We start from the raw sequence: 25,543 nt of genomic DNA, 5'->3' as shown, positions 1-25,543 counted from the left end.
GGCAGAAATGTGAGGAACTATGTGGGGAAGCATGAGGAACTATGTAAGGAAATGAGAGGAAGTGTGTGATCAACTATGTGGGGAACTGTGTGAGGAAATGTGTTGGGAACTGTGAGGAAACATGGGTTGAACTAAGCGAGGATCTGAGAGGAACTAACTGTAGGAACAGTGTATCTGTGAGGAACTATGTGAATGATTTTGTGAGGAACTATATGGGAAGTGTGTGTGGAATTGTGAACAGTGTGAGGAATTACAAAGTATTGTGTAAGAAACTGAAAGCTGAGGAACTGTGAGAGGAAGTATCTGAAATGGTGTAGGGCAAGTGTGGGGATTCTATGAGGAATTGTAGAGAACTGTGTGGGCAACTGTGAAATACTGTGCATAGGACTGTGTAAGGAACTATGTGAGGAAGTGTGAGAAATGGGTAAAATGCACAAGGAACTGTAACAGACTGTATTGTGAACTATAGAAAATTGAAATTGCATATGGCACTCTGAAGAATTGTAACTGTGACAAAATGCGTGTGAAACTGAAGAATTATGAGTAAATGTGTGGACTGAATGAGGAACTGTGGAGAATGGTGTGGGGAGCTAAATGGATAACTGAGGAAACCAAGGAACTATGTGGGAACTGCGAGGAACCATGTGAAGACTATGTGAGCAACTCCGAGGAAATGTGAGAGGGAGTGTATGAAATCGTATGGGAATTGTGTGTGGGAACTCTGAGGAACCGTGGAACTGTGTGGGGAACCAAGCAGGAACTGTGAAGAACTGTGAGGAGCGTGACAGTGTGGGGAATAGTTGGAATGGTGTGGGAAAATATGTGGGTATTGTGTGGAGGGAGAACCTTGAGGAACTGTGTGTGGACCTTGAGCAACAGTGAGTCACTATGTGAGGAGCTGTGTGGGGAACTGTTTAGGGCAAGTGTGAGGTACTAGTATGGGGAACTGTGCAAGAAGTCTGGAATTGTGTCAAGTATTGCGAGGAACTGTGTGGAATGTGTGAGGAACCACACTGAAATGGGAGAGGAAGTATGTGAAACGGTGCGGGGACCTGTGTCTGTGAACTTGGAGGAGTTCCATGTGGGACTGTGTGAAAAACTGGTGACTTATGAGAGGAATTGTGTGAGGAATTGTGAGGGATTATGTGGGAAAGTGTGTAGAGGGAACTGTGTGGAATTATATGAGGAATTCTGCAAGGAACCTGTGGGGACTGTGAGGAACTATGAGAGAAACTGTGTGAAAAACTGAGGGACTGGGAAGAACTGTGTGAAGTAATGTGTCAAGAACTGTGAGAAAATGAGAGGAACTCTTTGAGGACCTGTAAAGGAACTGTGGGAACAGTATGAGGCAACTTTCCATGGAAGTGTGTGAGGAAGTGTGTAGGGAACTGTGTAAGGGACTTTGTGGAACTGTGAGAGGAAGTGTGTGGAACTGTGTGAGGGAACTGTGGTGAACTGTATGGGACTGTGAGGAGCGGGGTGGGAACCTATACAGGAAGTGTGTGGGGTACTGTTTGAGGAACTGTGAGAAATAGTTTGAGGATATGCATGAGAAACTGCATGATTCTGAGAATTTCCATGAAGAATTGTGAGGAACTGTGGGAGGAACTATGTGAGGAGTTGTGAGAGGAACTGTGTGTAAGTAATGAATCGTGAGGCACTTCACAGAACTGTAAGAAGGGTGTGAAACTGTGTGGGCAGACTGGGAATTGTGTGAGTGACTTTTGAGGAAATTTTTGGAGAACTGTGAGGAACTCTGGAATGATGGGGGGAGCTTTGTGGGGAAGTATGAGGAACTGGGTAGAACTGTGTGAGGGAACTGTGAGGAAGTGAGAGAAACTGACGAACTATGTGTAGAACTGTGTGGGGAGCTGTGTGGAGAATTGTGAGGAAATGTATGTGAACTCTGTGAGAAACTGTGTGGAACTGTGAGAGGAAGTATGTGAAATGGTGTGGGGAAGTATGGGGGCTGTGAGGGAACAGTATGGAAAACTATGTGAGGGACAATGAGCAGTCCCTCACACAATTCTCCTCAGTTACTTACAGAGTTCCCCACACAGTCTCAATGCAGTTCTTCACACTGTTCCTGGCACAATTATACACACACACTTCCCACATAGTCAGTGGGAAAAGGAATGTGAGGAACTATGAGAAACTTTCTGGGGAAATGCATGCAGAATTGTGTAACAGACTATGTCAGGGATTTGTGTGGAGAAGTGTAAGAAACTTTGAAGGAATCTGTATGAAAGTGTGTGGGAAATTGTGTAGGATCTGTGTGAAAAGTGTGTGTGTGGAACTGTATATGGCACTGTGTGGACTGCTGGGAACTGTGAGGAATGGTATGAACTATGAGAAACCGTGTGGACCTGGGTGAGAAACTGAAGAATTGTGAGGAACTGTATGTGGACTTTGTGGAACCGTGAAAGGAAGAAATTGTGTGGGGAGCTGTGTGAGGAACTATGAGAGGATCTGAGATGAAAACTATGTAAGGCACCAGGTGAATTCTGTGGAGGATGTGAGGAATTATGAGGAACTGTAAGGAAATAGATGTAGACTGTATGAAGAATTTTGAGGAACTCTGTGTGCACTGTGTAAGGAAACACGTGGAATGGTGTGGGGGAACTAAGTGAGTAACTATGTGAGGAAACTGAGGAACTGTGAAGAATTGTGTGACGAACCGTTTGAGGAACAGTGTGGGAAGTAGGCATAGAATACTGTGTTAGGGGTGGTGTGAAGGATTATGTCAGGAACTGAGAGGAATTGTGTGAGGATCTGAGAGAAACTGTATGAGGAACTGTGTAAGGAACTGTGAGAAGAGCTGTTTGAGAAACTGTATGTGGAACTGTGTATAGAGTTGTATGGTACCGTGTGTGGAATTGGAAGAGTTGTGAGGAACTGTGTGAGGAATTGTGTAAAGTCTGTGTGAGGAAATGTGGGGGAAGTGTGAGAAACTAGATGAGAAAGTGAGGAACCATTGGGAACTGTGTGAATTGTGAGAAACTATGTGGAACTGTGAGAGGAAGAATGCAAAATGGTGTGGGGACTGTGCAAGTGCTGAGGACGTTTTCAGGAATTGTGAGGGACTGTGTGGAATTACGGGTGGAAGTGTGAGGAGCTGCATCGGGACTGTGGAGGGAACTCTTTAAAAAGCAGAATTGTGTGAGGGATTGTGGGGGGAACTATGTTAGGAGCTGTGAGAAGCTCTTTGGGGAAATGTGTGAAGAACTGTGAAGGACTGTGCCAGGAACTGTAAGGAATCGTGTGGAGCTATATGAGGAACTCTGTAGAGATCTGTGTGAGGAGCTAGCTGGAACTATGTAAAGAACTATATAAGGAACCGTGAGAGAGGAACTGTGTCATGAACTGTGGGATGCATTGTGTGACAAATTGTGCAGAGTTGTGTGATGGACCTGGAACTGTGCAGGGTGCTGTGGGGAACTGTGTGAGGGAGTGAGTGAGGGACAATGAGGGAATGTGTGAGGCACTATGGGAACTGTGTGAAGTGGGGGGTTTGCAATAGAAACTTTTTCAGGAATTGAGTGAGAAAGTTTTTGAGGATCAGGGTCTGGAGGAGGGAGCATGGAGGCATGTAGATGATGAGGCCAGAGAAGGGCAGGGGCCTGATCCGAGGTCTTTAGTCTGTTGTCAGGAACTAGCTGATTGTGGTTTAATGGGGAGCAGTGGATGGGTTTTCAGCAGGGCTCAGGTTGCTGCATGAAGGATAGATGGGGAACGGCATGGCCTGGTGTGGCAGTCAGGAGACTGGAAGTCAGTGGTGCAAAAATCCAGGTGTGAGATGATAGAGGCTGGGAAGGCAGAGGAGAAGGGAGAGCAGCGGGTAGTTCTGGGAGGTGCGGGAGCATGACTGAACAGTGGCTGCTGCTGGATGGAATGAACAATGGTGATGGAGCGGCGGAACTGAAGGTGACTCCTGGTCCTTGCAGAAAGGACTGCGTGACCGTAGGGCATTTACCGTGGAAATGAGGAATATGACAAATGTGGCAGAGGGTTCAGCCTCAGGAATTAAGTAATCAAAAAGCAAAGTAGAAATACAGTTTTCATCCACCAAGTCTCAACAGATTAAAAAAGGCCTTCAGTACTGAGGAGCTGCTAGGAGATGGACACTCAAGCCCCGCCTACAGCGGAGCCGGCACAGCATTTTGGGAAGCCATTCTGACCTCGTGTCTCAAGAGCTTTCAAAGTTATGTTCTCCGAGAGCTAGCGGAGCTCCTCTTGGAAATCATCCTGAAGAACAATGACAGATGAGCTTGTACCCAGAGAAACGGCACAGCCCTGTGCTAGCGCCTGTGTGCGTCTCCCTGGGTGGGGAGTCCGGGCGGCAGGCGCCACATCTGCTGGCCACTGCGGGTGCTCAGCAAATACTTTTCAGCAACTCTATACATGAACTAGGAGACATAGGAAAGTAACTGAATATCCATGATCAGTGGACTCCTTCAGTCAGTCCATAAGTTGTGTCCATAAGAAGCAATAATTCCCAGCAGCCATTACATGGGCCTGAGTCCACATTCTGAACGACCTGCATTCACTTTAGTAGAGGAATAAAGAGCCACAGGAGTAGCTAGGAATGTGGAGGATGCTTCATCCTGAGGGCAGGGGTGGGGGAGCAGGTTCTAAAGAAGGGGCTTGTGCCTGGACTGCAGGGGAGGGAAGGTGAGTTCCATGTGGAGAGAGAGGTGAGCCGATGGGCACTGGCAGAGGCCTGGAATGCTGCATAAAGTGGTGGGGCCTTTTCTTTTTAGTCAGCAGAACTGACAGTACTGCTTGAGGAGGGGGCGATGGGCTCAGATTGGTCCTTTTGACAGAGTGGAGAGAGGACATCGGCTCTGTCCGGCTGTGTGGCCCAGATGTGCGACGGGATGGACTAGGGAGGAACCTGAGGGGATGTGACAGCAAGTCTGGTTCTGGCCCTGAGTGCAGGCGCCTGGGGGTAGCACCCTAAGGGTCAGGTGGGGAGAGGCCTTGAGAACTGGCCCAGCCCTGCCCTCCACGGCAGCCTTTGGCTTTGGGGACCCACCCCACAGACCCTGTGCTTTGCCCCCTCCATCTCCCTTCCCCTCCAATGGGCTCAGGGTTGACCTTGAATGTTCTTCCCTCACAGAACAAGAAAAAGAAGAAGACAGATTTCATTCCATACAGAGATTCCGTGCTGACCTGGCTCCTCCGAGAAAATCTGGGTGAGGACTCTCGGGTTCACTTACCCCTAGGGTTCTGATTTCCACCCCGAGCCATTGTCCTGCCTTACCTCCTGGGAGGGGGTGTCCAACCACCAGGAGGCCTCTCACCCTTTCTGGGCCGAGGCTGAGGCAAACCTGAGGGATCCTTCTGGAGGCCAGCAAAGGGCTAAGGAGAGCAAGTGCGGGGAAGCAGGATGGCCCATGGGGCCACAGAACACAGACACCTATGTCGGGGCTCCTGCTTCAAGCCCGTGACATCCAGACCAAGTACCACCCCTTGCTGGGACTCCAGATTCCGGGGAGCCCTGCTTGCTTGCTGGGCTTTTGGTAGGTGCCATCTGTCACCCCTTCTCCTTGAGTTCTGAGCCCCTAAGACACAGATAGAGAGATAGAGACTGAAGTGTCCCAATACTGATCCCTTTCCTCCCAAAAATAACCTCAGGGGTCCTCCCTGGCTATGTTCACAGTTTGGGAGGCTGATGCCCAGGAAAGTAAACTGAGTCTTGGGCTGACCCAGTGAACACAGGCAGCTGGGACCTACAGACTTCCTCAGCTTCGTGGCTACGGTGTAGGAGCCCTGCTGGCCGACCCGGCACCCCAGAACCAGCCTGGCTGATCCTCCACTTGGGCTGGTGACGGGTACCGCATCAGGCCTCCCGGGTGCTCCCGGGGGGTGGGCGGGCCCCCCTGAGAGTGGATGGTAGTGTCCTAGGAATGTGTTCCTTCCCCTGGGACGTGGACCGGAAGGAGGCCTCTGCCACAGGGCCACGCCCAGGCCCAGCTCCAGGGTAGGGGCAGGGGGAGCCCCTGTGTAGCCCAACCTGGCACCTGGCGTGGCTCCGCACCCCAAGCCCTTCTTCACACTGTCACCTCACAGTTCGTGTGGGGGTCATGTTCCTGAGGGCTGCCCGGGCCGCTGACCTGCCCGCACCCCCTGCCCAGTGCTCACTGTGTCCTGAGCCTTCGAGTGATCTGTTAGCCTCAGAGCTGAAGCCCAACCATCAGTTTCCTCACGCGGTGCGCTACCTGACGCCAGGCTCGGCGCTGTCCTGGGCCAGGACTCTGGACATGGAATATTAAGGAAAAATATTCCAAAAGAGAAAGATAAAAATGAAAGAATCATTGCATCTTGAATTGAAATGAATGTTGAGTTTCTAAAGAAATTATCCCGACCCTTGCAGTAAATGCTGTAAAATCCGCCACAGCTCCCCCCCACTTGGTTATGGGGAGGGAGCCTGGCTATTGTAAAATAGCCCCAAATGTGAGAAAAGCATGCTATAGAAGAAAAATAACTGAGGTGCCCACTGCAGTAGTGAAGGCCAGACCCCCCTGTTCACACAGTGGCCCGTGACTTGGTTTACCTGTCTGGGCCTCAGCCTCCCCAGCAGCAAAGATAGGAGGGGACGGGGGAGAGAGGAGCCCCCACGACCCGGCCATCTTCCCACAGGTGGGAACTCGAGGACGGCGATGGTGGCGGCCCTGAGCCCTGCAGACATCAACTATGACGAGACTCTGAGCACGCTGAGGTGTGTTCTCGAGCAAGGCGGGCTCCGCCCCCTGCCTGGCTCCGGGAGGGCGTGGATCCCTGACCGAGGCAGGAGCACCGCTTTGGGGGAGGTCATCTCATCTGGGGCTCCTTAAGGCTCCAAGTGGCTGTTGGGGGCCCCTGGGTCTTCACGGGCCCGTTCCATTCCCACCACCCATGGGACTCCGAGCGGCCCAGGACCCCTGTGGTACCAAACCAGGTCTTTAATGAGCAGAGGGGCACAGGTGTGTTCCAAAGGTCCCTCTGGCTGCAGGGCGGGCAGCCTGGGTGGGGAGCCTGGGTGCTGGCCCTGAAGGAGTTTGCTTGGCTGACCAGGTCACACGTGGCGCGGGTCCTGATGTAGGTCCATGCTCACACACCTGTGACACTTGGGTGTGCAGGCTAAAGACACACGCGTGTGGGCATCCTCATATTCCCCCAGCGGGAGACTTGCTCCCTCCACCCTGGGGACCACAGGTCCAGGTGTGAAAGCCCCACCACGTGGAGAGGTACCACCCCATCCCTGCTCCTCCTGGGGACTCAGTCCCCCCAGTAGGGGGCAGAGCTAGGTGACCGCACCTGTAGCTCTCTGGCCAGTGGCCCCACTGACTCCAAGGGGGCTGACCCCTGCTCTGGGTCCAGCCCCGGGTCCCAGCTGCCGAGGCCCTCCCCAGCACGGCTCTGCCCCGGGCAGGGCTCTGGGCCCCTTTGGGCCGGCCGGCCACCGGCACAGCCCACAGCCCCCTTGGCCGTCCAGGTACGCTGACCGGGCCAAACAGATCCGCTGTAACGCCGTCATCAACGAGGACCCGAACAACAAGCTGATCCGTGAGCTGAAGGACGAGGTGACCCGGCTGCGGGACCTGCTGTATGCCCAGGGTCTCGGGGACATCACCGACAGTGAGTGTCTGTGCCGCCTGTCCTGGGCAGGGCGGCCTGGCTGGCTGGGGCCGGCCAGGCCGCCCTCACGGCCCTGACCTGAATCCTAGCCCTGCTCGGAGGCCCCGGGCAAGCCACCTCGGGGGGAGGCTGTGGTTTCTGGCCTCGGCCGGGGTGGACGGGCTGCATGGTGTGGGTTTGGCGCTGGCCCAAGCAGGCCGCAGACGGTTTCCCTGGAAGCCACATCGGCGTGCCGTGGGTGCTGGGATTGCAGCGGTCCCCGAGTGTCCGCCGAAGACCCCACCACCCAGCCTGGTGCCCGGCCTGCGATGGGCGGGCCGCAGACCCTCTGGAGACAAACCTGTTCTTCTGTTTCTCTGTCTCTCCTCCCTCCCCCACGCCTCCCCTCCCCTTAGCCAACACTGTGCCCGGAGGACCCAAATGTGTGTATCCCCCTTGCTGCTCTCTGCTTCCCTGCTTCTGTCCCTGCTCCACGGGGTATGGGGCAGCACGGCAGGGAGGCGCCGGCCCAGCCCTCCTCTGCCTTCCCCCCTTGCAGGGGCTGGGACAACAGCTCTCTTGCTCACAGGCACCGTCCTGGTAGAGGCAGGACCCACTACCTGGTGCGCCTGTGCTCCTGGCTCAGCCCATGTCTGTATGGGAGACTGAGGCCCCAGGGAGGCCCGTGCAGCCAAGGCCTTCTCAGGCTGGAAGTGGCTGAGCTCGGCCTGTCTGAGCGCTCTGGACTCCCGGAGGCCTGGGAAGCTCAGAATGGTAGCTAGCACCAGAGGGCGGGGAGAGCTGGAGGGCCTGAGGAGCCGGGGCTGCCCCCTGGCTCCCAGCTCCGGCCTCCCCCCGGCCCCCCACACGCCGAAGCCCCTTCCCCTGGAAATGCTGAGTGAGAATACCGGGCCAGAGCCTCCCAGCCTGTCTCCTTCTGGCCTTGGGCCTGTGGCTTGGTGCCTCCCTGACCCAGGGCTGCAGGGCGCCCTCGTTCTGCCTAGCGCCCCGTGCTGTCCTATGTTTGCTGCTGCTCTGCTGTGTGTCTGCTTCTGCCAGGAGGGGTCTGGGCACCTCCCCCACCAGGGGCGTCCTAGCCCCAGGTCCCAGGTCTCAGGGGGCATGGAGCCTGGGGCGACCCAGAGCAGGCTCTTCAGGGTGGAGGAGTAGGAGCTATCTCGGGGGTCCCACAGTTCACCTCTCCTCCAAGGTGTTCTTGGGGCCGAGTCCTGTGCTCAGTGGGGCTGGACAGTTAGAGCCGCATGGTCCCCGCAGCTCGGGGACACATGGCGGGCCAGGCGGGTGATGGGTACGGGGGGGGCGGAGGGGGGCGCCCATGGCAGAGAGGGTGAGGCCGGGTGTCAGGGCTCTGGGTGCAGGAAGGCCACAGGGCAGTGAGAGCAAAGGCCAGGAGACAGGGTGGGGGTGCGGAGACTGCCAGGCGGCCGGGGAGCGGGTGTGGGGAAAGCAGGAAGGCCGCAGGCCCAGGCAGGGTGGGGGTGGGGAGGGTAGAGAGGAGCTCGAGGGGGTGCCCTGCTGCTGCCGGCGTGCTGGGAGGGCTCTGGGGGCTGGGTCCCCTGGCGGGCAGGTGGCAGGCCGCCTTGCATGTGCTTGTCCGGCGCTGGGCCCCAGGCTGCACCTGCTGGGGGCTTCCGTTTCCCGCCTCTCTTCACCCTCCTCTTGCTTTTTCCCAACTTGGTCTTTCTTTTCTCTCCCTCCCATCTGTCTGCCCGCCCTCGCCTTCCCTTCCTCCCGTAGATATTTCCGACCTTGAGAACAATAACCGTAACCGTGGCGGGGCAGAGTTGAGTCCAGCCCCTGACAATCTCTCCACAGTGACCAACGCCCTGGTGGGCATGAGCCCCTCGTCCTCGCTCTCGGCCCTGTCCAGCCGTGCCGCCTCCGTGTCCAGCCTGCACGAGCGCATCTTGTTTGCCCCGGGCAGTGAGGAGGCCATTGAGAGGCTGAAGGTGAGGGCGCCGCCGGCGGGGGACGGCACCCCCTCTAGGGGCCTGTGCACCGGGGGCGGGGCCCGAGGCCTCTCCTCCTGGAAGGGGTGCGCTGACGGCACGGGGTGGGCTTGCTTAGAGGCGGAGCTTAGGGGGCCCCGCCCGCGGGCACCCCCTCCACTGCCCAGCACCAAGGGCTCCCGGGGCAGGGGTCCCGGGGGCTTCTGCGCTCCCGCCCAGGTGTTCTGTGCTCACATCTGTGACCCCATGGTGGGCCGGCTGGGTTTTAGGTTGTGGGCTCAGCGTTCCTCTAGGGAATGACTGTGGGGTGCTGGGCTGTGCGGGGCTGGGGGTGACTTAGCAGACAAACACGCAGAGGCTGGACCGAGGCTGGGATGGGGCACTGGGTGGGTGGGTGACTCTGGGGCGTAGGGCCCACTGGGGTGTGGGGCTGGGAAGGAAGCCAGGAGCTGGTGCTGATGTTGGAAGTGCTTGTCGTCTGGTCCCGGCAGTGGCTGAGGGACATCTGTGCCTCAGAACCAGTCTCAGTGTCCCGCGTGTCTCTCAGTGTCCCCGCGTGTCTCCCAGTGTCCCCGTGTGTCTCTCAGTGTCCCCGTGTGTCTCTCAGTGTCCCCGCGTGTCTCTCAGTGTCCCCGCGTGTCTCCCAGTGTCCCCGCGTGTCTCTCAGTGTCCCATGTGTCTCTCAGTGTCCCTGTATGTCTCTCAGTGTCCCACGTGTCTCCCAGTGTTCCCACGTGTCTCCCAGTGTCCCCGCGTGTCTCTCAGTGTCCCATGTGTCTCTCAGTGTCCCTGTATGTCTCTCAGTGTCCCATGTGTCTCCCAGTGTTCCCACGTGTCTCTCAGTGTCTCTCAGTGTCCCCGCGTGTCTCCCAGTGTCCCCGCGTGTCTCTCAGTGTCCCCGTGTGTCTCTCAGTGTCCCCGCGTGTCTCTCAGTGTCCCCGCGTGTCTCCCAGTGTCCCCGCGTGTCTCTCAGTGTCCCATGTGTCTCTCAGTGTCCCTGTATGTCTCTCAGTGTCCCACGTGTCTCCCAGTGTTCCCACGTGTCTCCCAGTGTCCCCGCGTGTCTCTCAGTGTCCCATGTGTCTCTCAGTGTCCCTGTATGTCTCTCAGTGTCCCATGTGTCTCCCAGTGTTCCCACGTGTCTCTCAGTGTCTCTCAGTGTCCCCGCGTGTCTCCCAGTGTCCCCGCGTGTCTCTCAGTGTCCCATGTGTCTCTCAGTGTCCCTGTATGTCTCTCAGTGTCCCACGTGTCTCCCAGTGTTCCCACGTGTCTCTCAGTGTCTCTCAGTGTCCCATGTGTCTCCCAGTGTCCCGCGTGTCTCTCAGTGTCCCGCATGTCTCTCAGTGTCCCTGTGTGTCTCTCAGTGTCCCACGTGTCTCTCAGTGTCCCTGTGTGTCTCTCAGTGTCCCGCGTGTCTCTCAGTGTCCCCGCGTGTCTCCCAGTGTCCCCGCGTGTCTCTCAGTGTCCCGCGTGTCTCTCAGTGTCCCTGTGTGTCTCTCAGTGTCCCGCGTGTCTCTCAGTGTCCCCGCGTGTCTCCCAGTGTCCCCGCGTGTCTCTCAGTGTCCCGCGTGTCTCTCAGTGTCCCTGTGTGTCTCTCAGTGTCCCGCGTGTCTCTCAGTGTCCCCGCGTGTCTCCCAGTGTCCCCGCGTGTCTCTCAGTGTCCCCGCGTGTCTCTCAGTGTCCCTGTGTGTCTCTCAGTGTCCCGCGTGTCTCTCAGTGTCCCCGCGTGTCTCCCAGTGTCCCCGCGTGTCTCTCAGTGTCCCGCGTGTCTCTCAGTGTCCCTGTGTGTCTCTCAGTGTCCCGCGTGTCTCTCAGTGTCCCCGCGTGTCTCCCAGTATCCCCGCGTGTCTCTCAGTGTCCCGTGTGTCTCCCAGTGTCCCCACGTGTCTCCCAGTGTCCTGTGTCTCTCAGTGTCCCCACGTGTCTCTCAGTGTCCCACGTGTCTCTCAGTCCCCGCGTCTCTCAGTGTCCCCGCGTGTCTCTCAGTGTCTCGTGTGTCTCCCAGTGTCCCCACGTGTCTCTCAGTGTCCCGCGTGTCTCTCAGTGTCCCACACATCTCTCGGTGTCTCACACGTCTCTCAGTGTCCTTGTGTGTATGTGTTTCTCTTTCTCCAGGTTTATTTTGCCTTTTCCTTTACTGTCTGGCTGTGTCCACAGGAGACACTTGTGTCCGCGGACACGTTAACCCCTTAGCCCTTCACCTTGACCTTTTGGGCATTGTGCTGTCTAGACAGACCTGGGAATTGGGGCCCTGTGCCCTGCAGACCTGGCTGCTCGTCTGCCCTTTGCCCGGCAGCCTGGCCTCTGTCTGCTCCCGCCGCAGACCCCCAACCTCACTCTGCTCTGTCTTGCTGCCCAGGAGACGGAGAAGATCATCGCTGAGCTCAACGAGACATGGGAGGAGAAGCTGCGGCGGACGGAAGCCATCCGGATGGAGAGGTGGGCGGTGGGGAAACTGAGGACTCCAGCACCCCAGCCCTGGGCTCCTGGGGGTGGCCGTGCCCTAGCGTGGGACGGGCTCATCTCCTCTCACCAGGGACTCCCCCCCCCCCCGCCCCGTCACCCATGGCCCCATTGGCCTGATCTCTGATCAGGTGACAGGTCTCTCTAGGCGGATCACTGACTGGATGGGGCACCACCTGGGTGCTGCCCTTGGGCTGTGTGGCCAGATCGCCTCCGGCTCCTGCTTGGCCGATGGGTCGGTTGGGGGTGAGGCAGGTCCTATGGCCTCGAGGCTCAAGCTGACCCGGACACTGTCCTTCCAGGGAAGCCCTACTGGCCGAGATGGGCGTGGCCATGAGGGAGGATGGCGGCACACTGGGGGTGTTTTCTCCCAAAAAGGTAGGTGCTGCTTCTAGTTCTGGGGTACGGCCCTGACTCAGACTGGCCTGGGTGGCCCACAGCCCTTTTTGGGGTGTTAGCTCCTCTGGGAGGCCAGAGGGATCCTCCTGGGCTGAGAGGGGGCAGGTGTAGGCCCCAGGGGCCATGCTCACCCACAGCCAGACCTTCCTGTGTGGGAGACTCAGCCTGGCCTCCCCACAGTGGGATGTCCCCGTGGCCTTAGGACATCCAGATGGCTCACTCTGCCTGAGGAATGGACTGGGATCCTCGAAGTGGAGGCAAGACTGGGGGGCGCGGACCCACTGGAGCCTGTGCGGGCCATGGGCAGGGCCTGGCTGGACATGAAACTGGGAGACACTGCCCTCTTGGAGCTTAGCCAGAGTTGGGCCTGGCTGTCCCAGCTGGGACTCTTCTCCCACCCCAGCCTGGCTCGCTATCCAGACCTGGCCCTGTCAGCTGGGGGGGGGCTCACGTGGAGCAGGGCACCGCCCCCTTTGATAGCTCAGATGGGGTGTAGCATGAGCATTTGGGGAAAATTCTCTGATAATTCTAGGACCCAGGACCCCCTTCACCCCAAAGAGTGCCAGACCCTTAGAGCTCTTAGGAGCCAAGTTCCAAGCCAGGAAGCCTCCAAGGAGGTGTCTGCTCTGACCACAGCTCGGGGTCTCCAGGCCCTGTCCCTGACACTTGGTCAGCGAGGAAGCACCTTCCCGTCTTCCCTAGAGCAATTTCCTTGTGGCTGGCTTTTCACCTTGGCCTTGTTTGAGACAAAGGGTTTCTGTGTTGCCGGCACCTGAAGCCAGAGGCACGTGGAGCGCCCTCCGTGCTGCTGGGGACCCCTGGGAAGGGGAGTGCGCATGCTGGGCGATGCATTCAGCAGCTGGGCACAGGGCCAGGCTCTTCGGGCTTCTTCTGCCCCATGCACTCCAGGCCAGGAGAGCAGCGTGGGCTAAGGCCCAGAGGCAGGAGGGAGGGAGGGGTGCTTGGGAGGGTGTGTGGGCAGGCTCTGCACGTGGGGCAGGCTGGGGAGTAGGTGGTACGCTGCTTCATATCCCTTCTGGATAGGCTTTAGTTTTCATTTGGAATGGATTGCTCCTGGGCTCTCAGTCCCTGACCCTTCCTGGGGAGTGGGGCGCACCCCAGGGCTAGTGTACAGAGCTGTGGGGGCAGGTGGCCTCGGGACATTTGCACCCTGGAGGCCTGGAGGCACCTTGGTGGCAGAGAGAATACTTGATGGCCCCAGTCTTGGCACTGCCCTGGGGGCCTCTGAGGATACCTCCTCCTGAGAGGGTGGCATTCCTGGGACTCTGGCGAGCACAGCTCTCCTTGCTTGGGAGAAGGGGTGGCTGGGGATGGTTGTCCCCAGTGTCCGATGACCAGGACTTCACAGTCCTGCACAGAGTGGTGGTGGGGCGCTGGGGGACTTGGAGCTTGGTGTGGAGGCTGCTTATTCCAAGGTGCCCAGTGGGAAGCCAAGAAAGCTGTCCCAGCGTCCACCAGTTTGGAGGACCCCAGCCTGGGACACAGTGCGGGGTGGCGTTCCTGAGCTCGGGAAGCGTGTCTAGGGCCCCAGTGGGTGAAGCCTGTGGGGGTTGCCCTGGGAAGGACAGGTGACTGAGGGCAGTGCTCAGACAAGGTGGTCACCTTCGGTACGCCCGCGGATGGGAGGGGCCCGAGCTGGGGGGCCTGGCAGGGACTTCTCTCACACCCTCTGCTCCACAGCCCCCAGGCCACAGCCCCTCCCCAGTCAGCACCCTAATCCTTCTGCACTCACAGGTCCACTGGGGCCCTCAGCTCCTAGGTGCTTCAGTTGGAATGGGGTCCTGTAGCCCCTTTCAGGGTGGAGGAACAGACCCAGAGCCAGGTGCCCTGGTCCCTGTGGGACCCAGCCCGCGCCCTGCATATCCAACGGCCCACCGCAGCCCCCAGCACCTCCCTGGGTTCCCAGCTCCTCTGGAAGCCCAGCTCCCCCTGAGTGCCTCCCCCCAGGTTCTGAGCTCCCCGGGCTCCTCCTCAGGGAAGCCAGGCTGGGAGGACACTGCGTCCTCATGAGGCCGAGCCTAGGGCTGGTGGTGGTGGTGGTCTGGCACCTGAGGAGAGAGAGATCAGGTGGGTGCCAGTGCTGGGCCCCTGCGCCTCCCAGCAGAGGTGACCCTCCTCTCTCCCCAGACGCCACATCTCGTCAACCTGAACGAGGACCCACTGATGTCCGAGTGTCTCCTGTACTACATCAAGGACGGGATTACCAGGTGGGGGTCGCAGGGGTGGTCGGCTCCCCTGCAGAGGGGCTGCCGAGCCTGGCATCTGCTGGAGCCCTGCTGTCCGCTCGTGCTTGTTGCTGGACATGAGGCTGAAGGCCACTCTGTGCTGCGGGCTCTCCCAGGCTGGTCTGGGCTTGGGGCATCCCCTGCGGCCCCACCCGTGCACCCTGGGTGTTTCCCTACGGAGCCCAGCTGGGCATCCCTGTGGGGGGCGGGCCAGTGGGCGGCGGCCTGGATGCCCTGGGTCCAGCCTGTGCTGACGGTCCCCGCCCCTCCTCCCCAGAGTGGGCCGGGAGGATGCGGAGAGGCGGCAGGACATCGTCCTGAGCGGGCACTTCATCAAGGAGGAGCACTGTGTCTTCCGGAGCGACTCCCGAGGGGGCAGTGAAGGTACCTCTGCCCTTCAGCCCGGCCCGGTCCCCCTGCTGCTGACTGCTGGGCTCGGCCCAGGCTCCTTCGTCAGTCCTGGGCAAGCGCCTCCATTGGAACGAGGCTTTGAGTGCTGGGATGTGGACACGGGAGCTCCCTCCCTGTGCCAGGAGTGGGCTGGGGGTCTTCCTGGGCAGGGGGATAGTAAGCTGTGAGGAGTGAGCCTCGATCCAGGGTGGAGAGCTATTTTTGGAGCACACTTTCCTGTCAGCCTTGGAGCAGTCATCTGTCCATTACCCAGCCTGCCTGCTCGCCTCTGTCCCCGTTGCCCGTCTGGGACGTGGCCCTCTCGGGAGACACCTGCCGTATCCCTGTGCCATCACAGTGCCCACGGCCCCCCCAGCGCCAGGCATGCTCCCTGGCAAGCGTCTGGCCTGCAGCCCACTGTGACTGGGACACTTCAGGGTCATGGCCTTAAACAGCGTTGGGGATGTCGGCTCTCCCGGAATTCTGTCCCCAAAGCCTGCCCTCCTCTGGGTGGGTGGGCTCTAAGCTCTGGAGGGCTCTGGGACTCCTGGGGACATGCCAGCCACTGTTTCCCATCCGTGCCCACCTGGAGACCCTGACAGCTCCCCTGGTTCTCTGACTCGGGCACATGTGCCTCTCCATCGGGCGTCACCTTCCTCACCTGCTATGTGAGGGCAACCCTCCTCTGGGGCCCAAACGAGGTATTACGTGCCGGCAGTCAGGCTTTGCAGCTAGCAGGGAGGAGAGAGGCCTGATGGGGGCCGCACCTGGGTGGCCAGGTGAGCCGAGCCGTGCGTGTGGACAGAGGGCATGACCAGCCAGGATGACGGTCCCTCACAGTCCTCCCCTCTAACCTCCCCTCCTCTGTCCCATAGCCGTGGTGACCCTGGAGCCCTGCGAGGGCGCAGACACCTACGTCAATGGCAAGAAAGTCACGGAGCCCAGCATCCTGCGGTCAGGTATGACTAGGGCCTGGACACCGGTATGCCTTCCCCCCGCTGCTGCTTCAGGATGGGGCCTGGGGTCCATGCACTCAGCTTGGTGTCTCCCTCCTGGCACCTGGGCCCGGCTATAGTCAGGGCCCGAGGGCAGGGAGGACAGAGCGGTGACCAGCCGAAGGTGGCCGGTGAAGGTGGCTGGGGGAGGAGCTGAGGGAGGCCTTAGGGAGGACCCACCAGCGGACAGGGGCTGGCGTGGGAGGAGGAGCTGAGCCGGCCCCTGTGGGCCCCCAGTTGGAAGGAAACTAGGTTGTCCAAAGACCTCTTACAGGCAGGACTGTCCGAAGACAGTGGGTGCTGCTGCCCTGGTGGATGCGTCTGCCCCGGGGGGCCCCGGGCACACACAGACCGGCCCCTGCCCTGCGCCAGCCTGTGGAGAGGCGGACGGGCAGGGAAGGACCCTCGAGCCCATGCTGCAGGAAGGGCCCGAGCACAGCCCCCGGGTGTGGAGGGGCGTCCAGGGCCAGGGCACGGGGTCAGGAGGCCAGGATGGGGGGCGGCACGTGTGGGGTGAGGCAAAGGATCGTATGTTGGAAAAGCACCAGGACTGTTTTGCCAACATCGTTGGCTGCTGTATGGGGACGGATGGAGGAGGTGGATTTGGGGAGAGAGTGAGGTCCTGGCCACAGGGCAGGTGGCTGGTCCAGAGCGGGGACCTGGGGAGGCTCCCGGCGGCCCTCCCTGGGGTGGGCAAGCCGGAGGAAGTGCCTGTGCCCCGCTTGCCCCTTCTCCTCCCCGTCCCCACCCCAGAGGCCATCCCCAGGCCACAGCCGCCCCCCCCCCCCATTGCCAGCCTGGCTTCTGTCCCCTAGGAAACCGCATCATCATGGGGAAGAGCCACGTGTTCCGGTTCAACCACCCCGAGCAGGCGAGGCAGGAGCGCGAGCGCACGCCCTGCGCAGAGACACCCGCCGAGCCCGTGGACTGGGCCTTCGCCCAGCGGGAGCTGCTGGAGAAGCAGGGCATTGACATGAAGCAGGAGATGGAGCAGAGGTGAGGCCCGAGGCTGGGGCCCCCTGCGCGCCCCGCCGCGCACGCCCCCGCTGTGCCCACTCACCCCCGCCCGCTCCTGCAGGCTCCAGGAGCTGGAGGACCAGTACCGCCGGGAGCGCGAGGAGGCCACCTACCTGCTGGAGCAACAGAGGCTGGTGAGGGCAGCCCCGCCGGCCAGGCCCCCCTGCAGGGTGGGGGTGGGGGCCGGGCTCCCCGCTGGGCCAGCCCTCACTGTGCTGGGGCTGCCTCCAGACGTCCTGGGCAGGCCCTGGGGCCCACAGATGGGAGGCCCAGGCGGGAGGCCGGGGAAGGGGCCGGGCGCGCACGTGGGTTCACGGTGTTCCTCCTGTGGCCAGGACTACGAGAGCAAGCTGGAGGCCCTGCAGAAGCAGATGGACTCCAGGTACTACCCGGAGGTGAACGAGGAGGAGGAGGAGCCGGAGGACGAAGGTGAGGGGCTCTCCGCTGGCAGGGCCTGGGCCTTGGGCTGGGGAGGGGTCTCGGACAAGAGGAGCCCCCAGGCCACTCCCTGGAGATCAGCCGGTCAGCACCTTTGCCCCGGGGTCCCTGGCCTGTTGCTGGGAGGCACCCATGGCGCAGGACCGGGGGGAGGCTGGGCTGCAGCAGGAAGGCACCTGTCCACGTGCACGCCGTTTCCGTGGACCAGCCCGGGTGATGGGGAGCGTGGTGCTGGCAGGGCGTAGCCTCGGCTCACCCGTCCTGCCAGCGTGAGGCTGGTGCTCTTCCCCAGGCCTGGGTCACACTGCTCCTCACCGCAGGTCCACCTCTCTGAGCACCACCTTGGGCGGCCCACCAGCTGACCTCAAGCCGCTGTGGGCGTGAGGGTGGCCACAGGCAGGGCAGACGGGGAGGAGGCAGGCCCGGGGTTCATGTCCAGCTTAGCCTCCGGTCAGCTGGTCAGTACCTTTGTGCTGACGTGACCTTGGCCTCCCCTTGTATGGTATTATCTACCCGATGAGGCTCCCTCCCTCGAGGCAGGAGCACTGGGTGAGAGAGGCCGAGCCTGGGAGCCCGGACAGGCCCAGCCTGCTGTCCCTGCGTCCTTCCTGGTGCGGGCGCAGTGGGCAGAGGCGTGGGAGCCGGGACAGGGCGTGAGGCTCGGCCCCGGTTGCCCTCCTGCCTGTCCTCGGGCGCCCGCGCCCACCGCGGCCCACACGCGGCTGCCAGCCCTCTCTGAGCTTACCGGCCTCTCCGCGAGCTCCAGTCTCTGGGCGGCCCCTCTGGCCACTCCGGGGGCAGAACTTTCCGCCGGCTTCCTTCTGCCCCGGCCATTGCGGGGAGTTGCGGCACTTCTGTGACGACCGCACACGCCTCTCCCCGCAGTCCCGTGGACGGAGAGGGAATGTGAGCTGGCGCTTTGGGCCTTCCGGAAGTGGAAGTGGTACCAGTTCACGTCGCTGCGGGACCAGCTGTGGGGCAATGCCATCTTCCTCAAGGAGGCCAACGCCATCAGTGTTGAGCTCAAGAAGAAGGTGGGCTCCCACCCCGCTGCCTGCTGCCACCCTCACACGTCCCGCTTCCAGGGGGACTCGGTGCTGGGCATCCCTGCCCCCGGGGAGGACACAGCCGCCGTCCCCGACCTGGGCCCCTGAGAGCAGTGGGCAGGATGAGGAAGGCCCGGGGCCGGCCCCGGGGGGCGTGCGCCCTCCTGCTCAGGGAGCACGCGTGAGCAGGTGCAGCTTTCTGTTCCGCTGCTGACCGGAAGGCTGCAGTGAACATGCGGGGCATGGGGTGGGGAGGTGGGGAGGAAGCCCTTTGGGGCCTGGCCCCCGTCCACCAAGGGGCTGACGGGCGGTCATCTTCCCCCTGCTGCAGGTCCAGTTCCAGTTTGTCCTCCTCACGGACACGCTCTACTCCCCGCTGCCGCCGGACCTGCTGCCCCCAGAGGCCGCCAAAGACCGGGAGACTCGCCCCTTCCCCCGCACCATTGTGGCTGTGGAGGTCCAGGACCAGAAGAATGGGGCCACCCACTACTGGACGCTGGAGAAGCTCAGGTGTGGGGGGGGTGCGAGGGGAGCGGTGGGGGTGGGTGCGGGTTCACAGGGCTCCTGGGTCGACGTGGTTGTTTTTCCTGCTGTGATGGCTTTCAAAACCAGAAGGAGAAAGCGTAATTATAGGGTCCGTGTTCTCCTGCTGCTGACACGGTGGTGCTGCAGGGGGGCCGTGGGGGGCCGGCAGAGCATGCGGGACGGGCAAGCCGGCCCTGAGGGGTGCGCAGGGGGCCTCCAGAGCGGAGCTGGGCAAGGCTGCGTCCTCAGAAGAGCTCAGCAGGGTACGTCTCCACCTCGGGACCGGAGGGATCCCAGGGAGGACAGCGGAGGGGCCTGGAGGGGCCTGGAGGGGCTGGACGGGGGGCGCCGCTGTCCCTGAGAGAGGCGTCTTTCCTCCAGCTCCATGCTCCCCACGTGCTCGCTCGAATGTACGGCTCGATCTAGAGAGAGACTGAGCGAGACCGAGGTGGATGCCATCAAAAGAAAGTCTAATGCTGCTGGGGGTGCCCTGGACGTGAGGGGCTCTGCACAGAGGCAGGGCCCTGCAGGTGGGAGGGAGCCCTGGCCATCAGGAGGGAGACAAGAGCAGGGGCAGGTGAGGCCCTGGCCTCGGCGGGGCAGGGCCATCGGCGGGGACTGGCCACTTTGAGTTCTCCTGTGGGCTTTGGAGCACAAGGCTGCCCGGGTTGCCTAGTGCCTGGCCCTAGGGAGATTTCGGGCAGGGGCTGCTGACTTGGTGGTGAGCGAGGTAAGGGCGGGTGGGGTTGGTCTGTGTGTGAGGGGTGGGACTCACCCACAAGTTGTTCACGGGCTGGCTGGCCACCCAGCGAGGCCCCAGGGAGGTCACAACGTCACAGACTACAGAGAACGGAAGATGTTGTTAATACACACTCGCGGTCTACCCAGACCCACCCGCACACACCGCTCAACACTCACGGACATCGCACGCCTTCCTCTCTAGGACGGCTCGTTCACACGCGGACACACACACTGGCGCGCACACGCTCACACAGGTACTGCGCTCCCCTGACTCGTGCGAACAAAGGCCACGCTCACGGCCCCTTCCCACCGTCCCTGGGGCTACGCTGGGACTTCTGTGAGGACAAACAACCTTGTTCCTGTCACTCCCGAGTTCTAGGGGGAAATGACTGCATTTCCTTTCTTCTACAGCATGTTGGTTTTTCTAGGGATAATCATTTTTAAAGTATTATCTGTGTCTATATCCTATCGCCAATTTGCACTTCGTTCCGTTGAGTTTTAAGGGCCCCGCGACACGATCCCCCATCCCGAGCTGTCCCACCCTGGCTTTGGTGGGCCTTCTCTGTCCCCTTCCCTCCAGTTCCAGGCCCGTCCTGCCTGCTCACGTCACCTTGCTGTCACTGGGTCAGCGTCGAGAGGATTTAGCGGTGCCTCGTGTGCTTACCTGGGAGTTTCTTGCTCGTGGTTGACTGATTCTGAGGAGCGTGGAGGGTCTGTCAGCAAACCACGCTGGGCCTTGGGTGACGCTGAGCTATGCCTGGATCTGGGCCGAGCGCTGTCCCCAGCAGGAGGCACGGCCTGCCGATGCTCCGCCTGGGCCCACGGTGATCTCTGTGCCCCGCAGGCAGCGCTTGGACCTGATGCGGGAGATGTACGACCGGGCAGCTGAGGTGCCCTCCAGTGTCATCGAGGACTGTGACAATGTGGTGACTGGCGGAGACCCCTTCTACGACCGCTTTCCCTGGTTCCGGCTGGTGGGCAGGTGGGCGCCTCCTTCCCTCCCTAGGCTGAGAGAGAGAGAGAGAGAGAGAAGGTGGTAGGGGCAGGGAATGGGCCTCCTCCCAAGGCCGAGACCCCCAGCTGGGGGACCCCAGCAAGAGGCCCTTTTCCACCTCGACTCCCCTGTCCTCATCCTTCAACGTCTGAGGCACCCCCCAGCCACTCTGGTCCACAGACCAGTGGGCCCTGTAATCTGGGGATCCGGGGAGGGGAGGGCGTCTCAGCATTGCCACCTGCACTGTGGGGTGGTGGCCGCCAGGTTGCACATGTCCACGGGTGTGAATGTGTGTCACCCGGTCCTCACACGACCTCAGCCACATCTGGCCAGGATCACGCCAGCGGGTGCTTTCCAGAACTTTCCGTAGCCTCCCACTGACCACATGTGCGGTTTCTTTCCAAGCCTGGGGACGGGGTGCACTTTTGGTTCTCTTGTCTTTTAAAGCAGCATTCCTGATGGTCTGTGTGTTTGGTTTTGGTTTTAAACAGAAGCCCCCCCACCCCCGCCCCTGTCCGTCCCTGCGAGTAGCTGGTGTTAACTTCTCTCTGTCTTGTCGTACTAACCTCAGTTCAGTCATCTCTGGCTGCAACAGCTACCCTCTTCTCAACACATGCATGAGCGAGCGCATGGCTGCTCTCACCCCCTCCCCCACCTTCTCGAGCCCCGACTCCGACGCCACCGAGCCTGCCGAGGAGCAGAGCGTGGGGGAGGAGGAGGAGGAGGAGGAGGAGGAGGAGGACCTGGAGGACGACGTCTTTCCGGAGCACGCGCTGTGTGACGGCCGGGACCCGTTTTACGACCGGCCCCCCCTGTTCAGTTTAGTAGGAAGGTTGGTGAGGTCGAGGACGGCATGCTGGGAAGGAACCAGCTCTTTTGTGCAGGAGCACTGCTGCGGGCACAATTCGACCGCCGTCAGGGCGTGGCCCCCGGTGCGCGGGGCAGCTCCCCGGACCCCCAGGCCGAGGCAGGCCGAGGGGCTGGCCTCCCCGAGGAGAGGGCGTGAGGGAGTGACAGGGCTCTTGGCCATCCTGGAGCGTGCCCAGCAGGGACAGCCGGGGTCCCAGTCACAGGAGGGGTGGTGCACCCGGAGCACAGCCCTCTGGCTCCGTGCGGGCCGAGCTCCTCCTGCAGAGAGGCTCTAGATCCCTGGGGGGAGTCCCGGAGCAGGGCCCGTGGGGGGCGTCTGGGAAAGTGGGGGTTTGCGTCTTGGCACCCACCACCCGCTAAGGCGGCTTCGCTCCCCTCTGCCTCCTTCTGCTGTTGCCCCAGAGGTGGAGACTCCCGGTTTGCCCTCCCTGCCACACCCTCTGGGAGAAGGAGCAGAACCTGGAGGAGACCGTCCGGGAGGGCAGGAAGGAAGGGCTGGTGCTCAGGCAGGGGACGGTCTGCCTCCCAAGCCTGGGGCCCAGTGGACCCTGCCTCTCCCTGAGCCTTTCTCCGTCCAAGGTGAGGACAGTTCGTTCCTCCTGACCTCTGGGCTGTCCTGGCGAGACACGGCACATGTGGCCCACACTTCCCGGAAGTGCCCTTTGCAGAGAGGGCCCGTTACAGTTTCTGGACGGAAGAGGGAGGCCAAGGTCAGGAGGTGCCGCAGAGGCCCCGGGGCAGCCCAGACCTTGCCGGCAGATTGGGCAGATACAGCTGCCATTCATGTTTTTATGACCGTGGAATGGAAGCAAAACAGGTGAAGGAAAGATCTAGAAACCTAGCTGCAGTGGTAGAGCATTTGGCTTACGAAACAGCTCCATGTAGATGTTACGAATATATAAAAAGTGTAAGACAGTTTCAACAGCGACCTTCTCTGAGTTTGAGACCGCTTCCTTGGGCTAGGCCACTGGGAGCTTTTGCAGGTCTTGACCTTGGAGCACCAGGCCTGGAAGCTGAAGGCTGAGGCTGGTCCCCAGATTAGGGGGTTCACACGGGGAGCCCTTGGGAGCCCTTGGGTGCAGACCCTGGAATGAAAGCCCCGCCAACTTCGCTTGTAAGCAAGCAGATTCCCGCGGGTGCATGTCATGGATTTATTCTGACTAGTTTTCCATGAGTGTGACGTGCTGGCCTCCTGGATACAAGCATGGGGCTCTCTCCCTCTGAGATGCCCCTCATCTGGGCCTCCCGCTCTGCTGAGTCCGACAGGGGTGTAGCCCTGGGGGCCAGCTCCACGCAGGCCTCTAGAAGCCCTGGGCTGTGGGCCCGGGAGTCGCTCCGGTGTCAGGTAGGCATGGGCTCAGGGCGCAGGGGAGCGAGGGCACCGGGAGAAACGGGGTGTGGGCTCTGCAGTCTCAGCCAGAAAGAGCTGGGTCCTTCCAACATTTTCCCCCCTCTGTGGATCTGAGATGTTACGAAACAACCAAACCAAACCAAAGTCATCAATGAGAGGCCAGCCCCCCAACGGCGGGCGGTCTGTGAAGGGTTTCATTTGGAAACGTCCCCATCTTTTCGGTTTGGCAAGAATTGGCTTCTCCCGCGCAGCAGCTGTGCAGGCCCAGGCCCTGAGAAGGACCCCATCTCTGGTTCCCTTTATCCTTCTGGGAGCTGCTGGCTCTCTCTCCAAAGCTTAAGCAGAATTGGGGCGCCCACTCTTGTCTCCCTTCGGAAAGGCTTTCCTGGCCCCAGCATGCGTCTCTGCACCTCACCAATCTCGTGGTTAGCCCTGCCTCCTCCCCTCCCGCCACACAGCCCTGGCTCTGCCGCTCTGCCGCCTCCTCTCTCTCCGGGCGGGTTTCAGCCTGCTTCAAGGTGCCCTCCCCCCTGTGGACGAGCCCCACCCCCCAGCGTGGGCCTCCCACGTCTTGACCTTGGGCTCCTCACCCATGGCCAGGGTTAGCCCCCCAGTGGCCTCTCCCTCTGGTGGTCTGGGGTGCCAGGTGAAGTGGGGAGGTGGGATGGGCTGACCCAGGCAGAGGAAGTGGGCCTGGGGGCTCTGGTCCCCCCCCCGATGATCCTCCTGGCCAGGAGCACCATTTGCAGAAGCTGGACGGGATGGGAGCTGCAGGGAGGAGGGCGAGGGGCTGGCTGCCAGGGATGGAGGGTGCAGGGAAGGGGGAGGAGGGACCACCCGAGGGAAGTGTTCCAGACTCTGCGTGGAAAGACGCCGACCTGCTCTGGGTCCACACTGTGCCCCTGGGCTGGCATGGCCAGTGCCTCAGCTCCCAGCTCGGTGCCCTCTGTGCTCAGGGCCGCTCAGCCCGAATCGTCACCAGCGAGGCCACAAGCCTCTCTGTGTGCAGTGGGTGCGCCCTGGCCAGCAGGGCCCTCCGGGCAGCCCTGGGGCAGCTCTGGTCCCTCGGGGGCCAATGCTGAAGTCAGACTGTTTCTGGCACTTACGGTGCAGCGAAGGGCAGGCCAGCGTCCGTGCCATGGGTTCCATTTCATCATGTCCTGGCTTCTGTGGGTCAGGCTGAGCTCTGCTTGAGGTGTGGGGTCTTCCTGGCTGCTGCCGCCATTGGGAACGGTGGCTACTGGGCCCCAGAGGTCTCTTCTGGCTGATGTGCCCATCGCTGTCTCACGATGAGGCCCCAGGGATTCAGGGTGGCAGTAAGGAGAGTGGACCCAGCATCTGGCACCGGATGCTCTCTTGCCTTCCGGTGGTGTCCCACCTGCGCACCCTAGGGGGGCATGTGCACACGCGTTCACGCACGGCTGGGTTGTGACCTTCAGAGAGGGGGAAAGAGGGTTGGCCATGGACCCCAGGGGTCTTTTTCATTGTGTAATCCCCCACCTCCCACCAGGGGGTCCCTCAAGACCCCAGCCCTGGGAGGCCCTGCCTCTGGAAGCACAAATGGGACGCGTTGTCTGAGGATCTGAACTTGGGCTTTGCAGTTCTCGATGTCACGAGTGCTCGGATTTTCCTTCTCCTCTGACAGAAGGAAAGCCTAAAAGATCAGAAAAGAATTGATCTACTTAATTAATTAGCTGTGTGAATCGAGCAGGTGGGCATTGGCACGTGGTGTCTGCATCCAGTGGAACCTGAGAGGGGCCAGCCTGTGGGTTTAAACCCCAGCCCCCGGCACCTTGCCTTCTGTCTTGTGTTGCTCTGTGGAGGGGTCCTAACGCACTAGTGCACCAGCTCTAAGTGCCGTGCTAGATGCACACCTAGGGAGAAGGTGCCCGCAGGGGAACCAGGACGTGTCGGGGGTTAGGGCAGCCTCACATCCGCTGCCAGGATGTGAAGAGTGGGCGTCTGAGAAGTGACGAGCTGTAGGCGCGCTGTGTCCGAGCCGGCCCCCAGCTGGCTCAGGGTGTAGTGAGCAGCTAGGACTGCGCCACGGCTTTTTCACCCATGGACCGCTGAGGGGATGATTTGGGCCTTGGGATCACGAGAGGCCCAGCCCCCATCTGGTTTGTGGGAACCTCAGATCTGCACAATGATACAGGTTCTTGAGCCCACGGGTTGGCAACCTGTCAGAAAGCGTCCACTCTGGAAGAGCACAGCGTGTTTTGTGAAGCAAGGCCTCAAGGAGAGAACCGGGTCAGGGCCTGCCTGCCCCCACCTCGCCTCCTGACCTGGACCGGGCCCTGCCCTCCGCCTCAGTCTCTCTCTGCCCTGGCCATGGTGAGGGATGGGGAGGAGCATCAGGAAGTGGGTGGGCATGCACCCTGTGAACTCAGAAAGGGGTGGGGGTCACCTCTGGGGTGCTGTGAGTGGCACTCTGGGTGACCACAGAGCCCTGCACGCCCAGAGTCGACCCCTGAGGAATCACCCCTGAGCCTTCTAGGA

The 25,543-nt window shown here is 60.8% G+C and overlaps 1 protein-coding gene across 29 annotated transcripts in view; it reads left to right on the top strand.

Moving 5' to 3' along the window:
- The window catches only part of KIF1A (kinesin family member 1A), a 98,529-nt gene that overhangs the window by 39,552 nt on the left and 33,434 nt on the right, over positions 1-25,543 (top strand). For 9 of the 29 annotated variants that reach the window (XM_078071574.1, XM_078071566.1, XM_078071573.1 and 6 more), the window contains exons 11-27: positions 5,120-5,195; positions 6,643-6,721; positions 7,478-7,620; positions 8,016-8,042; positions 9,358-9,569; positions 11,929-12,008; positions 12,335-12,410; positions 14,580-14,659; positions 14,955-15,061; positions 15,943-16,026; positions 16,878-17,058; positions 17,141-17,213; positions 17,415-17,508; positions 18,403-18,551; positions 18,895-19,073; positions 20,674-20,811; positions 21,395-21,655. In XM_078071574.1, coding sequence (XP_077927700.1) covers positions 5,120-5,195; positions 6,643-6,721; positions 7,478-7,620; positions 8,016-8,042; positions 9,358-9,569; positions 11,929-12,008; positions 12,335-12,410; positions 14,580-14,659; positions 14,955-15,061; positions 15,943-16,026; positions 16,878-17,058; positions 17,141-17,213; positions 17,415-17,508; positions 18,403-18,551; positions 18,895-19,073; positions 20,674-20,811; positions 21,395-21,655 — 2,039 coding nt within the window. The remainder of the gene's footprint in view (positions 1-5,119; positions 5,196-6,642; positions 6,722-7,477; positions 7,621-8,015; positions 8,043-9,357; positions 9,570-11,928; positions 12,009-12,334; positions 12,411-14,579; positions 14,660-14,954; positions 15,062-15,942; positions 16,027-16,877; positions 17,059-17,140; positions 17,214-17,414; positions 17,509-18,402; positions 18,552-18,894; positions 19,074-20,673; positions 20,812-21,394; positions 21,656-25,543) is intronic. The other 20 variants (XM_078071584.1, XM_078071583.1, XM_078071582.1 and 17 more) reach the window with 7 other exon arrangements.

The sequence above is a fragment of the Halichoerus grypus genome, chromosome 4, assembly GCF_964656455.1.
Source record: "Halichoerus grypus chromosome 4, mHalGry1.hap1.1, whole genome shotgun sequence".
Classification (NCBI taxonomy): Eukaryota; Metazoa; Chordata; class Mammalia; order Carnivora; family Phocidae; genus Halichoerus; species Halichoerus grypus.
Note: the sequence above shows the minus strand (reverse complement) of the source record. Positions and strands in the feature narration are given on the sequence as shown.